At 37.6% G+C, this 23,080-nt stretch overlaps 3 protein-coding genes across 4 annotated transcripts; 1 reads left to right on the top strand and 2 right to left on the bottom strand.

The window, feature by feature from the left end:
- Window positions 1–673: 673 nt before the first annotated feature.
- rad54b (RAD54 homolog B) lies at window positions 674–17,732 on the bottom strand. Its single transcript, XM_084435464.1, has 15 exons — window positions 17,623–17,732; window positions 15,406–15,580; window positions 14,888–15,104; window positions 10,936–11,067; window positions 10,181–10,468; window positions 9,514–9,676; window positions 9,212–9,437; window positions 8,929–9,136; window positions 8,696–8,835; window positions 6,178–6,480; window positions 5,942–6,090; window positions 3,578–3,839; window positions 3,134–3,200; window positions 2,706–2,906; window positions 674–1,016 (listed from the first exon to the last, which is right to left on the bottom strand). The coding sequence occupies exons 2-15, from the start codon at window positions 15,577–15,579 to the stop codon at window positions 790–792; spliced, it is 2,757 nt and encodes a 918-aa protein (XP_084291590.1). The 5' UTR covers window position 15,580; window positions 17,623–17,732; the 3' UTR covers window positions 674–789.
- On the bottom strand, window positions 11,608–14,315 carry LOC311306864 (fibrinogen silencer-binding protein-like). The gene is made up of 2 exons (XM_084435465.1): window positions 13,238–14,315; window positions 11,608–12,439 (listed from the first exon to the last, which is right to left on the bottom strand). The coding sequence occupies exons 1-2, from the start codon at window positions 13,633–13,635 to the stop codon at window positions 11,860–11,862; spliced, it is 978 nt and encodes a 325-aa protein (XP_084291591.1). The 5' UTR covers window positions 13,636–14,315; the 3' UTR covers window positions 11,608–11,859.
- On the top strand, window positions 17,716–23,064 carry rnf41l (ring finger protein 41, like). Of its 2 annotated transcripts, none has more exons than XM_084435467.1 (8): window positions 17,716–17,952; window positions 19,190–19,260; window positions 19,464–19,572; window positions 19,981–20,187; window positions 20,318–20,457; window positions 22,052–22,214; window positions 22,318–22,438; window positions 22,508–23,064. In XM_084435467.1, the coding sequence occupies exons 4-8, from the start codon at window positions 19,982–19,984 to the stop codon at window positions 22,757–22,759; spliced, it is 882 nt and encodes a 293-aa protein (XP_084291593.1). In that variant the 5' UTR covers window positions 17,716–17,952; window positions 19,190–19,260; window positions 19,464–19,572; window position 19,981; the 3' UTR covers window positions 22,760–23,064. The 2 variants fall into 2 exon arrangements, with proteins under 2 accessions (XP_084291593.1, XP_084291592.1); XM_084435466.1 differs by having other exon boundaries at window positions 17,761–17,952; window positions 19,190–19,300.
- Window positions 23,065–23,080: the final 16 nt, after the last annotated feature.

Here is a 23,080-nt window from a genome sequence, read left to right as displayed (position 1 = left end):
TATTGAGAAGGAACAAGCCTTGTTTTGGAAACATTTCATATAAACCATCCACACTGTAAAAACTATGGTGATAAAGGGGGGAAATAATGTAATAAACTAGAGGATATAGGTCACCACCTATTTAATCAATGGGTTCATTATCAGTGTAGCATCTGTATCCATAAACCAAAGAACAAATAAAACAAATGATTAAAAAGTTAAACCAATACAAATTATTACATTTAGGATAAATTAATTGTGGAAACTGGATGTTCTCAGTCATGGTTATACTGGACACAGGACTTGTGAAGCTTAAAAAAAAAAAAACCTACCCCCAGTTTTACAGACAAGGCTTAAGCCTAGTCCCAGGCTAAAATACATGTTTAAGATGTTTACACTGAAAAGAAGTTAATCATATCTTAAAATATGTCAGTGCCATTGTTTTGTCTCAAGACGCACACCAGTAATGTTTTTTCTAAGGCATGTTTATAAAAGCTACTTAAATGTCCTTATTATTAAACTAAGGCCTAATCCTGGCTTAATCTAAGCCCTGTCTGTGAAACCAGAACCTAATGTGACAATATATTTGTCTGACAGATGCCCTGGTGCCATTTCTGTTTATGTTATTAATCTATCAGCAGGTTCCCTAAATGGACACAAACACACTTGCTTGTGAAGACAACCGAAAAATAAGAACAATGTAAAAAGATTTATTAAAAGGAAAAAATGTATTGTTCAAACATACAGGAGTATTTACACATCGTGAGGGCAGTGGGTTTGTATATAATTGTCTTTGGGAAGAGGAAGAGTTTAGACTGTTGTTTGGGATTTAGAAGTGGTGATTTGAAAGGCATATGTGATGTGGTTACGGGCATGATTTAGGTAAACATCATTATATGATTGAACAGCTCCAGAAAAATGCCTCCATTGCATGAGCTCGGACATGCTGACTCGTTGCGGTAATGACACTGTGCTGTCGGCATGGCGACCCAGCTGACATGCCCTTCCAGTCTCCTCGTTTATCTCCTTCACAAAACCTGGCACAAATATATACAAATGAATTATATATATATATAAGTAAATAAATAAATACACACACACACAACATTTAGGTCAAGACAATCTGCTGAAGTTCAAACTGAGCATCAGAATGGGGAGGAAAGGTGATTTAAGTGACTTTGAACATGGCATGGTTGTTGGTGCCAGACGGGCTGCCTGAGTATTTCAGAAACTGCTGATCTACTGGGATTCACACACAACCATCTCTAGAGTTTACTGAGAAAGGTCTGAAAAAAGTGAGTGAAAATATCCAGTGACTGGCAGTTCTGTGGGCAAAAATGCCTTGTTGATGCCAGAGGTCAGAGGAGACTGGCCAGGCTGTTTCGAGCTGATAGAAAGGCAACAGAAACTCAAATAACCACTCATTACAACTGAGGTCTGCAGAAGAGCATCTCTGAACGCACAACACATCGAGCCTTGAAGCAGATGGGCTACAGCAGCAGAAGACACACCAGTGCCACTGTCAGCTAAGAACAGGTCACTGAGGCTATTCACACCGGCCCACCAAAATTGGACAATAGAAGATTAGAAGGTTGGAAAATTGATCAATATACCCATCTTCTGATGGCTACTTCCAGCAGGATAACGTGCCATGTCACAAAGCTCAAATCATCTTAAACTGGTTTCTTGAACATGACAATGAGTTCACTATACTCGAATGGCCTCCAGTCACCAGACATCAATCCAATAGTGGTGCAGGTATGACGTCAGAACCCGGAAGTCTAATTCGCCGCTGGTTTCTTTGAGATTTTCCTGGGTCTTTTCCATTTATGAGCAAAATAAAGCCTGTGGTAAACATAACTTGATGCAACTCTTGATGGTGTTTTGTTCTACAATGTACACTGCACACACACACACCCCAAACTGTCTTATCTATTAACTTATTAAAACTGTATGTTTTCAAAAATGAAACACAGGCTTTATTTTACACATAAATAAGAAAATTACCATTATGAAACCCCATGGGAAAATCTTGAAGGAACCAGCAGCAAATTATTCTTCCGGGCTCTGATGTCATACCTGCACCAATCTATAGAGCACCTTTGGAATGTGATGGGACAGCAGATTCACATCGTGGATGTGCAGCCGACAAATATGCAGCAACTGCGTGATGCTATCACGTCAATAAGGACCAAAATCTCTGATGAATGTTTCCAGCACATTGTTCAATCTCTGCCACGAAGAATTAAGGCAGTTCTGAGGGCAAAATGGGGTCCAAACTGGTACTAGCAAGGTGTACCTAATAAAGTGGCCTGTGAATGTAAATGAATAGCACAATGTATATAGATGCATTCAAAACTGATTGTGGTAACTGTTATACCTTTTTTTTTCAGGATACATTGATAAATAGAAAGTTATTTGAAAAAGAAATCTAACATTATAAATGTCTTTACTGTCACTTTTGAGCAAAATGCTCAAAACAACCCCACACCTTTGAATGGTATTGTGTATGTATATGTAAAGCCTTATAATGTAAAGCCTTTGAATTATCTATTTTTGGGTCTTTTTCAGAAAATATTGATATATGTGACTGATTGCGCATTAATTAATATATCAGAATTAATGATTAAAAATGTTTTATAGATTGACATCCATAATGGAGAATCATCTAGTTCCTACTTTATTTAATTCTGTTTAATTTAATTGATTTGTTTGCATTCATTTACCTGCTGTATTTCCATCTCCAGTGCACTGGCAGTCCAGTAGGTCATGTGTGAGGCAGGTTGTATTAGCGTCAAAACTGAAAAGGTCTCGTAGCTCCTCAGAAGAAAAGCTAATATGATCCGCTTTTTTGGTCAGGTCCACCACTGTCCCAGAAAGCCCCTGTTTACTCACCTGCCTCTGATAGATCTTCTCTTCTATGGAACCTACAAGAAACACATGCACACTACTGAGGCCAAAATCATGTGCAAACCCATATACAAATACAATCATTTTTTTGTGTGCGTTATGATTGATGAAAGCCTGTGAGATGTTTCAGGTCAAGTACTTCTTGATATTGCACAGTCATAACAAACAGCTTAATTTATCAATCAACAGACTCCATACTGAGATGATACTCATTTTCTGGGTAATTTACAAATGTTTTGGTTACCTGTTGTTAGAAATCTGTAGATGTGAACTGTTTTCTTCTGTCCATCACGCCACACACGTGCCATGGCCTGACAGATGAATATCAATAATAATTAGATGATTGAGTCTTATAAAACGAGAGTTATCACTCAAAGCTCACAGAAAGCATTCGTCATGGCAGTAAAACAAAATAATCGTGACACGCATTCACACATAAATACTTGAGAGAGAATGTGATGATTTACAAAATAGGCTGAAAGGATTTTTGTTGTATTCACTGCCACCTTGTGGTCTTTATTAAAGGTGTAACTAAGACAAGCATGTTTATTTACAACAAAAGTTTCTAACTACTTTCAAAACAATGAATTGCATTATATCTGCTTTTGTGAAATACTGTATTATATATAGTGATTCATTGTTGCTTTGCAGTGTTGCATAGTTAAGTGTAATGTGGAAGTCCACTGACCTGTATATCATTGGCAGGGTTCCAGTCCATATCATATAAAACAAGATGAGAGGCACCAATGAGATTTAGCCCCACTCCTCCAGCCTTGGAGCTGAGTAGCATCAGGAAGTTGGGGGAGTGCGGGCTGTTGAAGGAATCAACAATTCGTTGTCTCTGGGCAACAGGTGTCTGTCCATCGAGCCGACACCATTTATAGCCTATTTGATCACAGACATCCTGCAGCAAGTCAAGAGTCTGTGTGTAGTTGGACACCAAAACAGCCCTAAGTAGAGAAAAACAGCAAGACAAAAATGCACATGAGCCTCACACTACACACATCAATATAATGGGTACTTTTTTTGGACTCAGTCACAACAAAGATCGCACGTTTTGGTGGTCAAACTGGGTTTTCTTACATAATATATTATAAAATAATAAATTATAATATAATATTTGTAAATAATCATTGTTTTGATTTCCTTTTATGTTTTTTATAAAGTCAAAACACTCAAAACTATAATATAATATATTTGTTTAGAATTCAGTGGTCTCCAACATGGTGCCCGCGGGCACCTGGTAGCCCGCATGGAGACTCTGAGTCGCCCGCCGAGCACGTTCTAAAAATAGCCTGAATTGTTATCTTTTTTTGTTATCTTTATCTCTTATCTCTTTTTTCATGTTAATGACATAAAATGAGAAAATAACTAAAATCATTCAATAATTTAAAATATTTAGAATCTGCAATACGCATTACAAACCGAACGATACGTTGAACCATTTTTCCTGCGGACCAAAATTTAGAAAGCAGTCGCGCTGGCGCGAACACAACAACGCTGCCCAACATCAAATGCAAACTCAATCATGCGCTAATCATCTGTGCTTCTGCTTCACTGACCGTTTATCAGTTTGGACCAATGTCAGTGCAGCGCGAGCCGATCTTGATCAAGCGACACTGTTACTACACAGAGATACATTAAAGAAGCATTTGAATTCGCCACAGAAATAATAACATCGCTGCGAGATCTAGTGAGAAGCATTCAGATTTCTCCGTTATTACCCGTAGATCTCTATTAGATCAAACAGCGCTGCCGTGGAAACCAGGAGAAACATTGTGCCATGAAATAAGAAACATTCACGATGGATTTAATGTAGGCTAGTAGGCTAAAACACTAACTGTCACCATGGAAGTTTGGCAGGAATAGTAAAATGCTTTCAAGTACATCACATATATTTTCTAGTAGGCTACTTCAAAACTCAAATATGATAATATTTAAATGTTATTTTTAATGTGATGACCAAAACATTATTTTGTTCATCCTTCAAAGATTACCCCCCATTTATAAAACTAAAAGTTTCTAGATGTAGGAAAAAAATACACTTATTTAAAAATAAAAAAGACATTAATTTCCACTCTCAAATATTTATTTTTGAATCGTTTTGCTTTTGAATTATTTCGACATTATGAATAACATTGCTGCCCTCAAATGTTAACCTGGAGCCTTGCAAACTTAAAAAAAAAAAAAAAAAAACCTGTTTATAACTAGGCTACTACAATAATACATTTCATTTTTTATAAGGAGCGGTTTTTGTTTTATATGCTGCTAAGACGACACCCAGAAGATGGGTCAAGTATAGCTCCATCATTGTTCAAAGAAAAAAAAGATCTTACTTTATGATGTTAGTTTTAATTTTAAAAAAATAGATAAAAAAATAGATAAAAAAATCAAGGAAATTTATCTGGCATTTCTTTCTTTTTGCTGTATCGAAAACGTACTGAACCGTGTCATCACTGTATCGTATTGAACCGAACTGTGAATTTTGTGAACCGTTACACAACTAATATTATAAATTCAATTGTCATAATATTTAACAATATTACTGTTTGTTGTTGTATTTTTCAAAACTTGAAAGTGTGTGTGTGTGTGTGTGTGTGTATGAGTAGCCTATCAAACAAGTAGCCCTCTAGATTATTTTATTCCTTCAGGGAGCCCTCACTCACAAAAAGGTTGGAGACCCCTGGGAGATGTACTTTTGTTTTTTAATTTGTAAAGTGCTTGAGCACTCAAAATACATTATACTATATTTCATGGTTATCGTATTCAATTCTATATTTTCCACACGTTTTTTTTCTGACTATATTGTATGTTCTTGAGTGTATATTGCTACTGTGACATGGAAAAGATTAAAAAGTATTTTCTTATCTTCAATAACGTTAAATAAAGTAAACTTCGTAACCTGATTGAATTGCAAGTCACTTTTGTTAATGTAACCTGAAATTGGTGGTGCCTAAATATAATTCTTACAAAGCCACTTATATGACTGATAAGAAGTGTTTATATTACCTTTAAAATGAAATGATGTTTAATGAAGAACTCTATGTGGTACCTGTCTGTTCGATTGACATTCTGTATCGCAGACAGTAGGTCTGTTAACACTAGAAGTTTCCCAGAGTCTGCCGTGCTGAAGGCACCAGTGGAATATCCCTCAGGAAAGAGTTCCATAATTCCGTCCTCATTCAGATCATCTGATTTTGCCTGAAGCAAATACCACAAAAATGTATTAAAAAGCAGCAATATTTAGATAAAGAACATGACAGAGAAAAATACCAGCACCTATTGTACCTGTAGAGTGTTGTAGAGCAGCCCGGGGTGGTTGCAGAGTTTCTTGAGGGCGTTGATGCATGCGAGGTGTGGGCTGTGTGTGTAAGTGTGTGTGCTGGCACCAGAGAGACAGGCTCTGATGGGCCGTGTGGCCAGAAGGACTCCATACAGACGCAGCTGGAGCTCAGTGGGTTTGCAGAATACGGTCCACTCAATCCGTTCGGATAAATACTGATTAATGATCTCCTGAGTGCGCCGTAACGTAAACACACCTGTTAGACGAAAGAGCTCAGCGGCACGTTCCTCTCCAATACATCGCTCTTCCTAAAACACAGTTCAATGCACAACATACCACACCAGCTGATGAATACAGACACACAGTTGGGGGTACATTTTAAGGAGATTTGCTTAATGTTGAAGAGTCTTTTTTATCTATTAGTATCAGACAGTCAGTATTGGATATTTAATTGTAAATGCTCATTTTCTTTATTTTTACATTTACATTATCACCTTGTAACACGTTAAAGTAAATCTTTAAAAATACTAATCATTTAATAACACTGTTAAATGTAATATTTAGCAAATATTCTAAACGAATATCAATTTTCATACTGTATATTATAATGCTGTGATGCCTAAATTCCAAAAAATGTTTTTTTTTTTTTTATTACTGAAATTTCGTCAGCCGAAAATTATTGGCCGAAAATAGCATTTTCAGTTTTGGGCCGAAAGAGAGAAAAGGCCGGGAATATATGCTGCCCCACCCCTTCATATTCAGCGCTCAGGTAAGTCTGAACAGGTGTTGTACCGAATTTTGACTGCCTGCCAAATTATTACCCCCCTTGTTGAAGTTGTTAACTGATTGCCTAATACTAAAGCCACCTCTAATCCTAACCCCTCCCCCACAACTAATCATAAACCTATCAATACTAGGGGGGTAATAATTTGGCAGGGGTCAGAATTCGGCACAACACCAGCACTCAGTGTGCTCTGCTCAATAGCGGCGTTTCCACTGTCAATTTTCCACTGTTTCCACAATATCTTGGTCCAAAGCGGGCCAGCTCGCACTTGGTTACGAACAAAGGCGGATTATTGTAGATGATAACATCAGCATTAAAGACTTTTAAAATCATTTTAGCTGAAAACTCACTTTCAGACAGCAATGAGTGTTTGCAATAACTTGTTTGTGATCCAATGTGGATTCTGATCACCATATAAGGCAGAAATACTTATATGCGATGCAAAAGATTATGCACACTAACCATTACCATAGTAAACATGGTAAATACGGCCGCTTATAGAAATTAGACAATTCATATAGGCACAATCATCACAATCGTGTATTTATTTTATCTGTCAGTCTCTTTATACCGGTCTGTCTGATATTTATATTTAGGTTGTTATAAAATAAAGCAACTCCGGTTTTTCGGGTGCTTCCTCTGTTCCTCTGACTGAATATATAACTGTATTGGGACTGTCACTGGATATCTCTAGTTTCCAGTGACTTCTTTCTGATTAGTTTTCTGATAAAACTTCCATTTGTTGGTGACATTATGGGTTTTGTTTGACGCTGTTCCAGACAGGTGTGTTTTAGGCAGGCTTTAGCAGTGTGCTGCGGAGCTTCTGGCCTAACGGTGGAAATGCAGCATGGTTTTGGGTCCGAGGCTATTAATCCAGCATGGCCCATTTAAAGCCCTGGCTCGCACTGGCTTGACAGTGGAAAAGTGGCTAAAGGTCCACTCTGTGAGTGCGCTCTCTGTTCAGTCGCTCACGGCCCAAGCGAACATCCTGCACATGCTCTGATGATAAGAGTTTTGTAGGACTATGCATTATTTGGTCATATGCATTTATTAGTTAAATCTGATTCTGTTGCATAGAATATATTTATATTTAATATTTTAATATATTTTCTGTCCTATTTTGGTGTTACTTAAAATAAAAGTGTGGTTATTTAATTTTATTGGCTTCTATTTTTTTTATTCAGAATCAATTCAATTCAATTACTGAATTTAATTAAAAAGTTTAATATGAATACAATCACACTTTAACAAATAATTTATTTCGGTTTTCGAGTTTTCGGTTTGCATTCCTAATAGTACCTGTCAAAAGTTTGCAAACATTAAAACATTTGTATGTTTTTTGGAAGAAGTATCTTATGCTCATCAAGGCAAAAAATACAGTAAAAACAGTAGTATTGTGAAATATTATTACAATTTAAAATAATTATTTTTTGTTTTAATAAATGTATTCCTCTGATGAAAACATGCATTTTCAGCATCATTACTCCAGTTTTCAGTGTCACATGATCCTTAAGAAGTAATTCTAATATAATTTCTTAAGCATCTAATTCTAATGATTTGGAGCTCAGGTATCAATGTCGAAAACAGTTGTGCTGCCTTATATTTATGTGGAAATTGTGATACTTTTTTCAGGATTCTTTGATGAAAAAGTTCAATGAACAGCATTTACCACAAATGCACTGTAGTTAATAGTATATATATATATATCATACATAACATGAAAAAAATTCTCTTTTAACCTCGGTGCAGGTGGGCTGGCGAGAGCTGAGAATGGGCTCTTCATAAATCTTCCTGTAGGCCGCAGATGTTCCCAGAATTCCTGGATTTACAAACTCTATGATGGAATAAAACTCCTGCAGGTCATTCTGCACTGGAGTTCCTGTTAAATAAATAATTACAGTTGTTCTTTTGAACAATTACATAATGTTATACTACTACACTAATAAAAGTTTGTTTGTTTTAAATAGAAAACCTGTTAAGATAAGACGGCGGTCACATGAGAGCGCTGTGAGTGCGCTGGCCGTTTTGATGTTGCTGTTTTTAAGGCGATGACCCTCGTCACAGATGAGCACTCCAAAATCCAGCTCTTTCAATCGGTCCATAGAGCGCAGAAACATCTCATAACTGATCACCATGACGGAGCAAAGAGGAGAAGAGGTAAAGTCCTCTACGCGGTGATCCTACAGAGATAACATACACTGTTAATCCTCTTATAGTCATCCGTCTAAATGACACAAACAGCCACACATACACACCTGGTCCACAGTGTAAACACTAATCCTCTCCCTGCCCAGCCACTTATTGAACTCAGCAGCCCAATTCTTGACCAAACTTCCTGGACAAACCACAAGTGCCCTCTTCAGTACAGGCCGCCCACCGTAGGGGCCTTGTCTCAGTAGTGTCCACAGAACACAAATACACTGCAGTGTTTTCCCCAGTCCCATCTCATCTGCCAGAATAGCCCCACAGCGACCAGCAAGTCTGCAACACACAAACATACATGTGCAAAAAAGATCATATGTAAGAACACTGCAACTATAGATAAACTCTTATTTACCTCATTCCCATTAAGCATTCATAAAGGAAGACCACGCCCTCTCTCTGATGTGGCCGAAGATGATTGGTCAAGTGGGGGTCGATGACCACATCCACCAGTGGAGAACCAGATTTATTATACAGCCACTGGTGATCAGTTGTCGGTCGTGGCATCACCAGGGCGCCTTATAGGGACAAAGCAGGACAAATATAGATATTTTTTAAAAGACCACCAAGACTTTAGATTAAAACGTAATAGTAAAAATTAATATGCAGACAACGCTTAAGCCTAGACCCAGACTAAAATGCATATTTTAACTGAAAGCAACTTGCACTGACATATCTTAAAATATGTCAGAGCCATTGTTTTGTCTCAAGATGCACATCAGTAATGTTTTTTTCTAAGGTATGTTTATAAAAGCTACTTAAATGTCCTTATTGAACTATGGCCTAATCCTGGCTTAATCTAAGCCCTGTCTATGAAACCAGACAATAATCTTCAAGGGCAAATGTATATGCTAAGGAATGTAACTGGAAGTTTTAAACATTTTTAATCACATTTTTGTCTTCATTCATTTATTTGATTTTAAATGGACTTGCATTTATTTTTTTCAATATTAATATTCAATTTATCAATCACTATAATTGTAAAACAGACAAATGCTGTATTAGTTGAGCATGTGCTGTACCTGGTGTGTTAGGGTTATGTCTGGGTTTACAGATCGGTTTGTCAGGTTCAGAATCTGTAAGTGCACCTCCCTTGAGTGCTGGTTTGGAAAAGGATTTGGACACTGGGTGATATACAGGAGCCTTCAAGACCATTTCTGTAGAAGTCTCAACAACAGCATCTTGGAAACAACGGCCTTTGGCGTAGTCCTCATTGGATATGACCCCCATGACCTCGATTTGTTTCCCTCCCACCATAAGAGTCTGACCCTCACACAAGCTCTCCAGCTCTGAGGCCTTGTAGCCTGAACCTAACAGAAAAACACTGATTCAAAACACACATCTACACAGGCTAAATAATCATTATCATGATATGACTAATATCCAATAAATGGCCAATAGTATTTTTTATTTATTTACAAATAATAAATAAAAAACACTTAAATTAATCGTTTTCATGCTTTAAAAGTGAATTTAGGTATCACAAAATTATAATGCACAAAGAGACAAATGGATATTAAGAGATTTGCTAAAAAATTACATTTAAGAGTGTTATTAAATTAGTATTTAAAAAAATTAACTTTCAAGCATTAGATGACAAAAAAGAAGAGGGGAAATGAGCATAACATGCACAAATATACAATATCAACTGATACAGAAAATAAAAACTCCAATATTGACCAATAAACAATATTTTGTGCATCCCTAAATTAAAATAAGCATTTATGTAAAAAATCGAATACAAAAGTATTGCTAGAATGTGCTGTGTTAGACTAACCTCGTCCAATGTCCCGCCCCTCCATGTCTTTGAGGACAACAGTCCTCCCTCTGGCAACTAGCACAGCATCGCCTTCCCAGCGCTTATGCTTCCTTGATGACGCCTTGCACCACATTACACTATAGTAGCGTGCTTTAAAATAAACAAATAAAGGATCAGAAATAAAACCACAACATAGAAATAGCCTTCATCATAGACAATGCTCTACTGATTACAAAGACTCAATAAATAAGAAATGTGCTTTTATACAGCAGTCAGGCATATGCAGAACTGCTGATATTGTGCTGTTGTCTAGTCAGACTATATAATTACAGGTCAGGTGACAAACAGTGGCATAAAAATCATTTACATGTTCATTTGCAAGAATTTCACATCAGCCTTAAGTCAGCATGAAATCAAAATGGACTAATTCTCATTTTTATATGTAATATTACAGGTTTATTATACATGATATCTCTGTGCACATCTTTTTCTTAAAATTCATGTGCCCTCATTATCTACAAAAACATTAACTTTCTCTACCCCTGACTTTAGTACAATTGCATTATACTGTAAATAAACACCCAAATGAAGTCCACACAAACACCTCGACTGAGAAGATTCTCATTCATAGCTGTTGCTATGTAACACTTCCTGTGTGACAAAGGAAAGATAAAAGGACAGGCTTAAACAGAGATTAAAGCAATTATGAATTTATTAGCAAATACATACAAAATAAAAACGTATTTTCTTTTTCAATCTGGGCATTCACACATTAAAACCTTTAATTCCTACAACAAATATCAGAAACAATCCTTGTACAAATGTCGATTGAATACAAAAACTGTACAAACAAGAAATAACTACACAATCAAATCTGCTCATTTCAACTTCATATTAACAAGTTCCCTTTGTGATACATTTTTCGATCCGACACCGTACGTGTCACACCAATGGCAATCCTTGGCGTAGTCTGGCCGCCCTCAATTTCTCCACTTTGACCCTTGACCGGAGAAGCTCCTCCTCCAGCTGTTGCTTTCTCTTAAGCCCCTCCCTCTTCTCCTCTAGATATAGTCCAAGCTTTCTGTGATTAGTCAGTAGCAGCTCATGCTCCTCTCTCATCATTTGCAAAGCTTCTGCCTCAAAAATGGGATTTTTGAACGCCGCCCTCCCCCTAAGATACGCGCTCCTCCTGGTGCCAAGGGCCGACGGTGAGGGCGGCAGGTGTACAGAGGAGGGGCACGGAGAGAGAGAGGCCGCGTACACGTGGGAGGCTAATTCCTCCTCGTCTTCCTCCTCTTCCACTACTTCACTGTCCCTCTCGTTCTGTCCGTGGTGGGCCTGACTGCTCGGGGTGGCGATGGTGACAGGTGAACCATGGGATGTAATCAAGTGGATATCAGGAGGCGGTTTCACATCCTCCGTCTCCACCCTTACAACTGAAACATGCGGATAGTCCGACAACGCTGGGAGGGACAGGCTGCTGCCTGGCTGCTCTACTGGAGAATTCCTCTTGAACTGAAGCCTAGCACAGACACATACAAATGATTCATAAAAAAAAAAAATCATAAATTAGAATTTTGATCATGATTCATAAAAATGTGCTGACAAGAGCTTTGGATGAATTTCAGGAAAAATTCTCAGTTTTAAACCAATTGCATATCAATCATCTGATTCAGCTAGCGGATTTAAAAGAATCAGATCATGTTCAACCACAGCTCTCAGCTGGATTGGACTTGTGGTCTCAAAAGAAAGAAAGACCTGTTGTTTTGTCAACACAACAGAAAGCCTAAGATAGAGGAGACATGGAGATGCCAGTGCAAAGTAACTCATCTGCACACGGAAATACGGTTAATGACATCCAAATCCCCTCAGTACTGCAGCTTACCTCTGGCACAGGACAGAGTGAAAGGACAGCGAGTGTGTGACTGCAATGTGTGCTTTGATCCGTTAAGACAAAATAAAACTAGCAAAGATGTTTACATGTCTCAAAATGAGTCTAACAATATTGCTAAACTCTAATTGGCTGAGTGTGACGATTAACAGCAGCCAAAGTAAAAACCTGGGGAAAATGTATGTGAAGATTTCCAAAGAAGCTGTAATCAACATTTAATAGCCAATTTCATCTTCTCAGAGAAGCCAATTAGAATCCTATAGGTAGGCTATCTTAAGAGTATGCTTTTATGCATTTACTTGCACAAAATTGTAATTGGTTTCAATTTTCCATTGGGTGATGATAATGTTTTTGAAATCTAGATGCACCTGATAATGTGCGAGTTCCATTTTTGTGTGTGCATGTGTGTATCTGTATGCTCAATCTTACCTGTGGAGTGCGCTCGGCTCTTTGTCCCCTACGTGAAACAGCTGCGGTATCATTTCCATGATGCGCTTGGTTGGCTCCGAGATGCGGCCCCGGTACTCAGGCTGGGCGTGGCTTCGATGCAGAACTTCCTGCTTGGCACTTTCTTTAAGACGCTTATAGAGGGTCCGAAGACCCTGTGCCGTTCTGGGGGGTCTCTCGCCACCTAAACTATTATAGCGTTCTGCTATGCTGTCCCAGCATCGGTTTTTATCCACAATCACGGCATGTTTGTTGGTGTGCTCCTCCAGAATGCGTATGTGAGGCTGAACCAGCCGCAGAAGATCCAGTTTCTCAGATAGGGTGAAGTTGGAGGAGCGGGCTTTGCCGACCATGCTGTTTGTCATGAATAAGGTAGACATCCTGCATTTAGGCTGGTCTCAATGCTTTAGGTTTGATCTCCTTCTCCTCTTTTCCCTGTGCAGTGTGTGTCTGTCTTTCTCTACTCACTTGTGTGAGCAGGCTGCTGTACTGCTTGTCTCAGTTAAACAACACACACATGCACAAACTGGCTCGTAAGAAAAAGAATCAGGCTTAACTAGGCCAGCCTCGATTAGGCCCACGCCTACCCGGGGAGGGCTTTGCTGGAATTCCTTTTAGCTTAAGCTGACGCAGGTTCAGTAAAGCTGCTTAAGCCTGGCCTGACCTACATAACACACCCGACTACATTAGACTAGAAACACAGCGGGGCTCTCTTATGCCGCTGAAAACAGCGACATGTGTTTCATTATTAGAGGGAAACAACTGAAGGCGGGTTTTAGAGCGTGTTATTATATTTTAACCGCGTCAAGTCCGTGTTTTGACAGCAGAGCCAGTTCGCGCGACTGTTGAAACGGCAAAGAGAAACATTAAACTGCCGTCTAATGAGCTCGCGCCACAACTCGCGCATTATGTGGACTGTTTGTGTGAGAGAGAACTGCTTTTAAAACACCAGTTGCTATATTTCCCAAGCTGACAGACAAATGTACTACAGCTTACGGAGTGCAGGAAAGCTCTGCCTTTAATCTGTGCGCTGCACGATTACTATCACACGCACACGCCTGTCAATCAAACGGATCGTGTGCACGGATTGGTTAGTTTCACTCAAAGCCTAAGTTAAAGGAGGGGAATAGAGAAGCCGTGCTGTACCAGTTTTGGTTTAAGCTTTAAAAAGTGACCAAGTGCATTTCCTCTTTCTGAATCGGAGTTTTATAGTGTTCGACTACTATGATTCAAGCAACTTGTGCGAGATTCTAAAATATCAACGTAATAAAGGTTCGCAAGATCACACGAAACAGACGCATATTAAGTATTTGCTATCATTACGATCATCCATGCAACGCTGTATTTAAGAGCGCTCATCAAAATATTTTTTGTCTATTTAATCTATTTAAAAAAGAGTTTTGTTCTTGGAGTCCAAGTTTAAAATATAATAACAAGTAATGCATTACACGTTGTTATAGTTATATTACCAAACGAAAAAGCCTTTTATTAAACTCTAACTAGACTGAAAAATCTGTTTGACATTTATTGAACAATAGATATTTATTCATGATAGATATTCAATCTCTCTCTCTCTCTCTCTCTCTCACACACACACACAATATATATGAATGTGACAGTACTGTATCTTACCAGCAGTTGTGCAGTTTGCAAGAGCGTTTGGCTGTATTGAGCAGCTGTCTTTATCTGCTGCTGATTGTTTAAGTTCAAGACACTCAGGTGAAGACCCGAGGCTGTTTTCCTTACATTCCCCCTGAGGAACAGCACTCAGGACTCTGGCCAAAGCCTTACTGCCCAATGGAGCATTAGACACAGCTGGAGAATCTTTACTACTCAAACACCTCTGGATCTGCAGGGAGAAATAACTTTTTTAAAACACACTGCAAAGGAAAACAAACCCTAACAATGATGAAGCAAAATGCACATACTGCACCTTTTCAATCACAATGTTATACATAACTGCATTATTGTCATGATACAGATGAAAAAACTTGTTGTAATAACATACACAATTAACCTGAATTGACACTATGAATAGCAGCACATTATCAGTCACATATAAATGATGTACATAATCAGAAACATTGCATTAAAAATAGTCATCATGTCCATTTTTGAATCATTCTCTTGATTTGACTTATTCATTCAACCTTAGTGAGCAGCACATTTCCCAAAGCAGATGTGGGTGGTGGTGACGGTAGTGATGGTTCTGGTTGGGGACCCGATAAAGGCGGTCCATCATTCCTCGCCGGCCCCGGTGCCATAAACCTGGGTTTCTTAGCAGCATTGCCACAGATCTGACTTGGAGCTCCAGATCTACGCATTCTATCAATGAAGACATGCACACCACTTTAGCTAAAGCACCACGCAGTAATAAAACCATGAAACCTCAAAGGTCAGATTAAAGGGATAGTTTACTTTCTTCTGTAATTTAATCATAATTCTTTAAGTACTTCTGAGGAAGAAATATTTGGGGGAAAAAAAGAAATGCAGCTTATACTGCATTCACTACCCCAGCAGTTCGTTCTCATTGATTATTAGATCATTTCAGATTTAAACAGAGCAGAGATAACACCAAAAAAATATTTAAATTCATTTATTCATTGTGCGTTCACAAAGACATTTTCGGGGTGGCATAAATGCAATTCAATAACTATAGATGAAATAAAACAAAAACAAAAAAAGTGTTAACATTTCATCCTTTCATTTTTATAAACACCACTGATTGCAACTAATCTTATAATGTGTATCTTTACCTACTCTTTGTTGTCATAAACAACCAGACAGTGTCTACACTATTTAATTCTTGCGAACCTTAAATATAACATACAGTAACGGTTTAGTTCATTCATACAGTCCGACGTGAGGAAAGTAAATAAATCGCAGTTCAGCGTTTTTGATTCAATAAAAATAACAGGTGTTGTGCTGAAAACTGTGTCCAGGGGGCGCTGTTCAGCAGACATTACATTAGTGCAGAGGGCTAAAGCGGGATGATCAACGTCAGAGCCAAGCCGTGCTGTAAAAAATGTTTCATGTCTTAGAGAAACACGTACATTAGACAAGCTAGATATTGTCATGACAATTGTTTGCTAATATGTTACTATTATGCGGGGTTTCGTTATGAGTAGATGTTTTACAGTAGTGCTTGTTGTTTTGTATAACCTATTCTGATTGTCTGATACATAGGCTTATCTTTATTCTTATTTCTTTTTACTGTAATTACCCAATAATGTTGCAGATCTGATAGTTTGTTCCTTACAAATTTATTTTACTCTGAGATATGATACAGTAGGCTATAGGGTCACAGAATCTGACAAATCAAAATCCATAGCTATCAAAATGTTACCCCTGTGATGTGTCAGCTCCTCTTCTTTCTATTCTGACATGTACCTACCATTAATTGGCTTAATTATTTTCAAAAAGCTATAAGAACTAAACATTTATTTTTATATAAGCTTTTTGTTATTCATATCAGAATCTGCACTTCATAAAAAATATAAAATTAGGGATACTAGGTAATCAGTGAAGGTGCTTTGTGGCATCAAAAGAAAAAGCAGAACTGAAATTAAAACATACGGTTTCAAAGACAGGGCTTAGATTAAACCAAGATTAGGCTTTAGTTCAATTGAATTAGGGCATTTAAGTTAACTATTTGTTAATAAACATGCCCTAGAAAAAAAACATTCCTAGTGTGCATCTTGAGGTAAAACAATGGTACTGACATATTTTAACACAGGACTGTGTTGGGATTGAGAAGGAGTTCCTTTGCCCAACATGCATTTAAGTTTAACCTTTTAACTTTAAAATTCTTAGTGAGGTCATTCCATATCAACTCAACCAGAGGTCTCCGGCTACACATTTTGATTTTGATTTAAAAAAATTCTGGTGAAAGAAATACATAAATGAAGTAGAAAGACAAAATATAAAATGTCACGGATGTATATTGACGAAGTAATCCACTAGTATTTTGTAGAGGGAGGGTCAAAATGACCATTTTCACGAACATTTGCTGAACAGCGCCCCCTGGAAACAGTTTTATGCACAACACCTGGTCATTAGAGTCATTCGTTCAAGAATCGGACTACGCTGGTCGGGCTGTATAATCTAAAATTAACAGTTTTAGAAGGGAAAGAAGGTCATAGAGGTTTGGGATGACATGAATGTAATAAACAATGACAAAATTGAATGAATGATATAATTTGGTGAACTACCCCTCAGGATATGTAAGTTAGCGAGCATCTGTTGCTGTCGTTAGCGAAACCAAGTAAACACTAAACAGCGTTGTGTGCCTCAAACCTCCAATAACTTGTCATACGTACTTCGGTTTAGTATACTAATAGTAGACAGTTAGTACAGTCAACGCTTACCTATTATGTTTCTTCCTCGTCTGTCAACTGTCAACCACTTTTCTTTCTTTCAAAAATTCCCTCAAAAACCATCAAGCTCGAGACGATTCTTCCGCGGAAGTGACGTATCTTTACCGTGATTGGTCGAAACGTAACGTCACATAAAGAGGGTGGAGTGCAGGAGCTTATGAGGAGCAAAAATCAACAGTAAAGAGAAGAGTGTCAAAGAAACCTGACAGTGACAGTAAATATTGCCTGCAAAAATTTGATCTAATCCAGCAAAGGTAAATGAGGCAAATTAAGGAGACGTCTGAAAAATTTGATCCCTGTCAAGCATCACTTACCAACCAGGCAAGTACTAAGTACAACCTACACTATATTAACCCTTACTTGTTTTATGTAAATTCCTATGCATTATGCTAGCTTGACCATGGGGCTTTTGTACACAGTTATATTTCTGACATTTATTTACTGTTTTGTCTTTTATTCAGTCCAAATTTCCAAAATCAGATCCTTACTGTCTTACATTAATTTGTTGTCATTCATGCTTTAGATTCATATTAACTGTAGAGATGGGTTATTGACGAACATATTCTACTTGCAAGAAGTACTTAACAGGGGTTTCCACAGTCGAGGATATGTCAGGCAATTATTATTTCCAGTCCTGAAAATGATATGGAATAAAATAATAAATAAAAAAAGTCAAGGATATAGTAGTCTATGTCTATAGTCTATATATATATATATAATTAGAATTATTAGAATTATATTTTATTTTATTTTATTTGTATGCTCAGCTCTAGAATATTTAGTAACGTTAGTTGTTCTTTGCGAGTGCAATTGATATAAAGTATTAAAATAAAAACATTTGAAGTTATAAATGAATGGAGAAATCATGGAAAAGTTATGCCAATTCATTGGTCAAAATGTGAAGGAATATTGACTTTAGTCATTTTTTATATATGGTGACTGTGGTTTTATTTCATTTTTTATTTCAACTGTTTTAACTGATGCATGTGCACAGATGCACATCTGCTTGTGTTGTGCCAATGTTTTATATACCGCTGCATGTCTGAAAGTGAGGCTACAATGTAGCCATGTAGAAAATAATCCAATCAGAGTGTGGGAAAGCGTAATCCGGTGTAATCCCAGCACAGCCATGAAGAACAGAGTGAGGATGCCTAGACATAAACACAGCAGCACAGACAAACATCCTCTTCTTCATAAAAGAATTCATGATTATACAGTATTACCTCAACTGTGAATCTGTAATGGATTATTAATTTAACTGGAACTCCACATTTTACAAAAGCAATCATTTAGCGTTAAATGCTCGAGCCACAAGCTGACACTCTGGATGTGATCAGTCGTGTTTCCCCTCACGTGGCCAGACAGGTGCAGGAACACTTGCACAGGTCACCTGTTAGTTTTAAGCTGTTGTTTTTGAGGAATGTGTACAGGATGAATTTTTTTAAGTGTACTATTAGAAACAACAGAAATTTCCCATTGGATGTGTAGGATATTTGTGTAATGTTTTTTTGTGGTCCCGGTGTGCCTCTCTCTGTGTATTTGTGTGTGGGGTTGCCAGGTGCTTCAGTCTCATTTGATCACAGCATGAACAAGAGTTTCCCAGAGGGTTTCCCCACAGGATCTGGAAAGGTGTGTTGTTGTGTTCTTGCACATTAGATGATCTGTACAGGTGAGAGTTTCTTAGCAATTGTGCCTCATAAATTGCATTCCACACAATTTTATGCGCATTAAAGGGTCTATTTCCTAGTATTTTTGCACAAATGAAGATGTCACACTGACCTCAGATCCCTAGTGAATTTCTGCACTCGTAACCCCACCCACTCATGTTTCAGTCCAACAGCTGCCACCTGGCTGTTTCTACGACAACTGACCAGACCACCTTCAACAACCACACCTGAGAGAAGGAGAGAGGGGAACAGAAGATACCACAGACTCTGACAGGTAATGTCATATAAAAAAAAATATATATATATATATATACATATTACAAGATGTTCATTTGTTATGGTGTTAAGCATGCATTAATAGCCTGTATGTTTTGCCTTAAAAAAATTAAAATCTTTTAATTTATTTTGCTGTAAAGTCCTTTTTTAATTTGCTAAATGTCTGTTTTTTAATGTAAATGTGGAAAATATGTAATCTTTGTATTTTCTGTATTTAATTGTTGGATCCATCCATCCATCAGTCCATTCTCCAAACTGCTTATCCTCTGTAGGGTCGCGAGTGTTTTGTTAGATTTTAAAATTAAATTAAATTAGGCATTTTTCCCATTATATCAATGTAACGTCTTAACCATGAGGCATCTTTTTAGTTATTATAAGTATTTTACTGTATGTGTGTGTCCTCTAGGATGGGCTACGATCTGGAACGCTTTGTAGGCTACGTAAACGAGGGTCTGCTGTGCTGTGTATGTCGGGATGTGTTAGAAGATCCTCTGCAGGCTCCGTGTGAACATGCCTTCTGCAGCTCCTGCATTCATGGATGGCTCATCCACCATAACAGCTGTCCCGAGGACCGCTTGCCTTTAGACATCACACATTTACGCCCACTATTCAGGTACCACAGATGTATTAAGCACCTGTATTTGCACAGAATCACTTCAGATAACTAATGTAAATGGCATTCATTTTATTTAATCATGCCTCTTACCTATTCAAAAGACATATATGCATATTGTGTGTTACAGATACATGAGGAATGACTTAGCAAGGCTGCAGTTGAGGTGTGTGTTCCGGCCACAAGGTTGTGAGGTCATATGTCCTCTGGAGTCTATTCATCGGCATGAGCAACAGTGTGATTACGCTTTGCTGAACTGCAGTAATGCAGGTACACATAAAATTACTATATCTTAGTACCCGTACCCACACTTTTTTGGCAGTGGGGCAGGTGGCTACTGCCTCATTCAGACATACAATACAAAGCGCAGTTGTAACAGCAGATGAATGAATGTTGTACCCTCAAGATAGAGCGCCTACTGCTGAGTAATCACGTTTTTAATTATTAATGAGGGACCCCCTCAGGCAGCCAATGAGGTGAAACGTTTATCTCAGGGTTAATACAATTGAGCTGTTCAGTTAATGAGCTAACAATGTCAGATTCTTGCACATAATAGATATGTATTAGTTTCAGTAAACCTAGTGCAGCATTCTCTAATCCTGGAAATATTTGTTTGTGTGTATGTATGTATTTAAATATGCAGGTGACGAGTACTTGTGTTACCGTTGTGGTAGGTGTTCTGTGTTTTATGTGTGTTTTGCAAACTCTGTGTGTCTTTTTCCTTAACAAGGTTTTTTCCACTTTTGTATTCAGATTTATAATTTGAAACAAATAATTTTATTATTTCATATTTTATTTCATATTTTTTCAAATTGGCAATAATAGCTGTACATTATACAGTAATTATTTATTATACAGCAAACTCAAAGACAGACATAAATTCATAAACACTTGCTGGAAACTTCGAGCATATATTACCATTCAAAAGTTTGAGGATAGTAAAATTAAACAACAAAAAAAAACCCTGTGATGTCAGGTTGGATTTTTTATTCATCAAAGATGCATAAAATTTACTAAAAGTTAAAGTAAAAGCATGTGTAATGTTGAAAAAGATTTAAATTTCAGAGAAATGCTTTTCATCAAAGAATCCTGAAAAAAAAAAAATTTGTTTCTACATTAATATTAAACAGCATAGCTGTTTTCAACATTGATAATAATATAAAATGTTTCTTGAGAACCAAATCAGCATATTAGTATGATCGCATTGTTGTCATAACAGGAATACATTTTTAAATATATTAAAAAGGATACCATTATATAACGTTTCACAATATTACTGTTTGTGCTGTATTTTTGATTAAATAAATGCAGCTTTGGTGAGCATAAGAGACTTCTTTCAAAAACATTCAAAAAATCTTACAGACCCCCAACTTTTGACCAGTAGTGTGTATTTAAAATTATGAATTTATCATTTAGATAAAATAATATTTAGATTTATCATTTTAAATGTAGTTTTTAAATTGATTTAATATTTAAAAAAATATTACTATACATTTCATTTTTATCAAATGTTACGTTTCCTTCACAAAGACAATTGGCAGTAACAGCTGGACATACAGTATAATTAAACAAAACACACAAAGGCAGTCATAAATTCAAACACTTTTGCTGGAAAATGTTGGCATGCATGGGAAAACATTATTGTTTTGTAGTTTTCAACCCGTTCTTACTGATGCTAGCAATACTATCAAGTCATTTTTGCCTCATTTGTCATCCAGCTAGATCATTTTAACTAGGGCCATCCTTATTGATCAGCCCTGCTGGTTAGATGCTTTTTCAACTATTTTTCTCTGTGCATGAACATTTGCCTCGTGCCAGATTTTCTTCTTTCTTTGTCGTTTAATGTTTCTCTGCAATCGTTCAGGCTGCCCAGTTCAGGTGTCGCGGCGCTCTCTGGAAGCTCATCTGTGTGTGTGTGAATACAGCAGTAGAGTTTGCGCAAGCGGCTGTGGATACACAATCCTAAACAACGAGGAGGCCCAACACAACTGTGTATCAGAGCTACGAGCTGAGCTGGACATGCTCAGGTAGAAACATTCTGCTGAAGTCATACAAATTGTGACCATGTAAATGCTGTAAGGTTAGAAAAATGTGTGTGTGTGTGTGTGTGTGTGTGTGTTTTTATTATAGGGCAGAATTAGACTGCAAAGTCGAAGAGGTGAGGCATGAAATGGAATCTCGCTTGGATTCCCAAAGACGACACATGGTGCAGAAGGAGAGTTTGCTGAGGAGTGAAGTGGACGAACTTAAGGTACGATACTTTTCACGTCAACAGACTTTTTGTGTGCAGTAAGTCACTGACAGGTGTGTTTGTGCAAAGGGCCAGCTGTCCCGCGTCATGTCAGATGTCCGCATTTTACTGGGTGCAGAGAGAGCTCGCAGACAAGAGCTAGAGAGGGCAGAGCTTGAGAAGGCGGAGCTTCTTGAACTTTTAAAAAGGGAGGGGCTCAGACCAGCTACGCCCTCTGAAGCTGTAGCTCCGCCCCCTGCCGAGGTGCCGAGAAAGCCAAGCCCACGAACCCTAGCTTTGGACTGCATCAAAAGGAAGAATAGAGAGGTGACAGTTATCTGAGGACGCTGATTTTTACAGTAGAACAGTAAAGAAGGAACATATGATGCTAATAGAAAACCACTTCCTGGAACTCATCTTCTGAACAAAAGCCCCACTATTGGATCTCTTCTGGGTAAACTGAATGAGTGCAATGTGATGAGCTAAGTGCTAAGATTAAACCAAATTATGTATGTAGTAAATTTTTATTTTTTTTTTACTATTTTGTATGTTTTTAGAATTTGAGGTTTGTTTTCCCATTTACAAGAACAACTGAGATGCAACAAATTCTGCTACATTTGTTGATATTAAAACAGTTTTGACAAATTACACTGTGGATTTTTA

This window comes from Rutilus rutilus (assembly GCF_951802725.1).
Source record: "Rutilus rutilus genome assembly, chromosome: 17".
NCBI classification, from domain to species: domain Eukaryota; kingdom Metazoa; phylum Chordata; class Actinopteri; order Cypriniformes; family Leuciscidae; genus Rutilus; species Rutilus rutilus.
The sequence above is the reverse complement of the archived record's forward strand: the minus strand, read 5'-3'. Positions and strand labels throughout refer to the sequence as shown.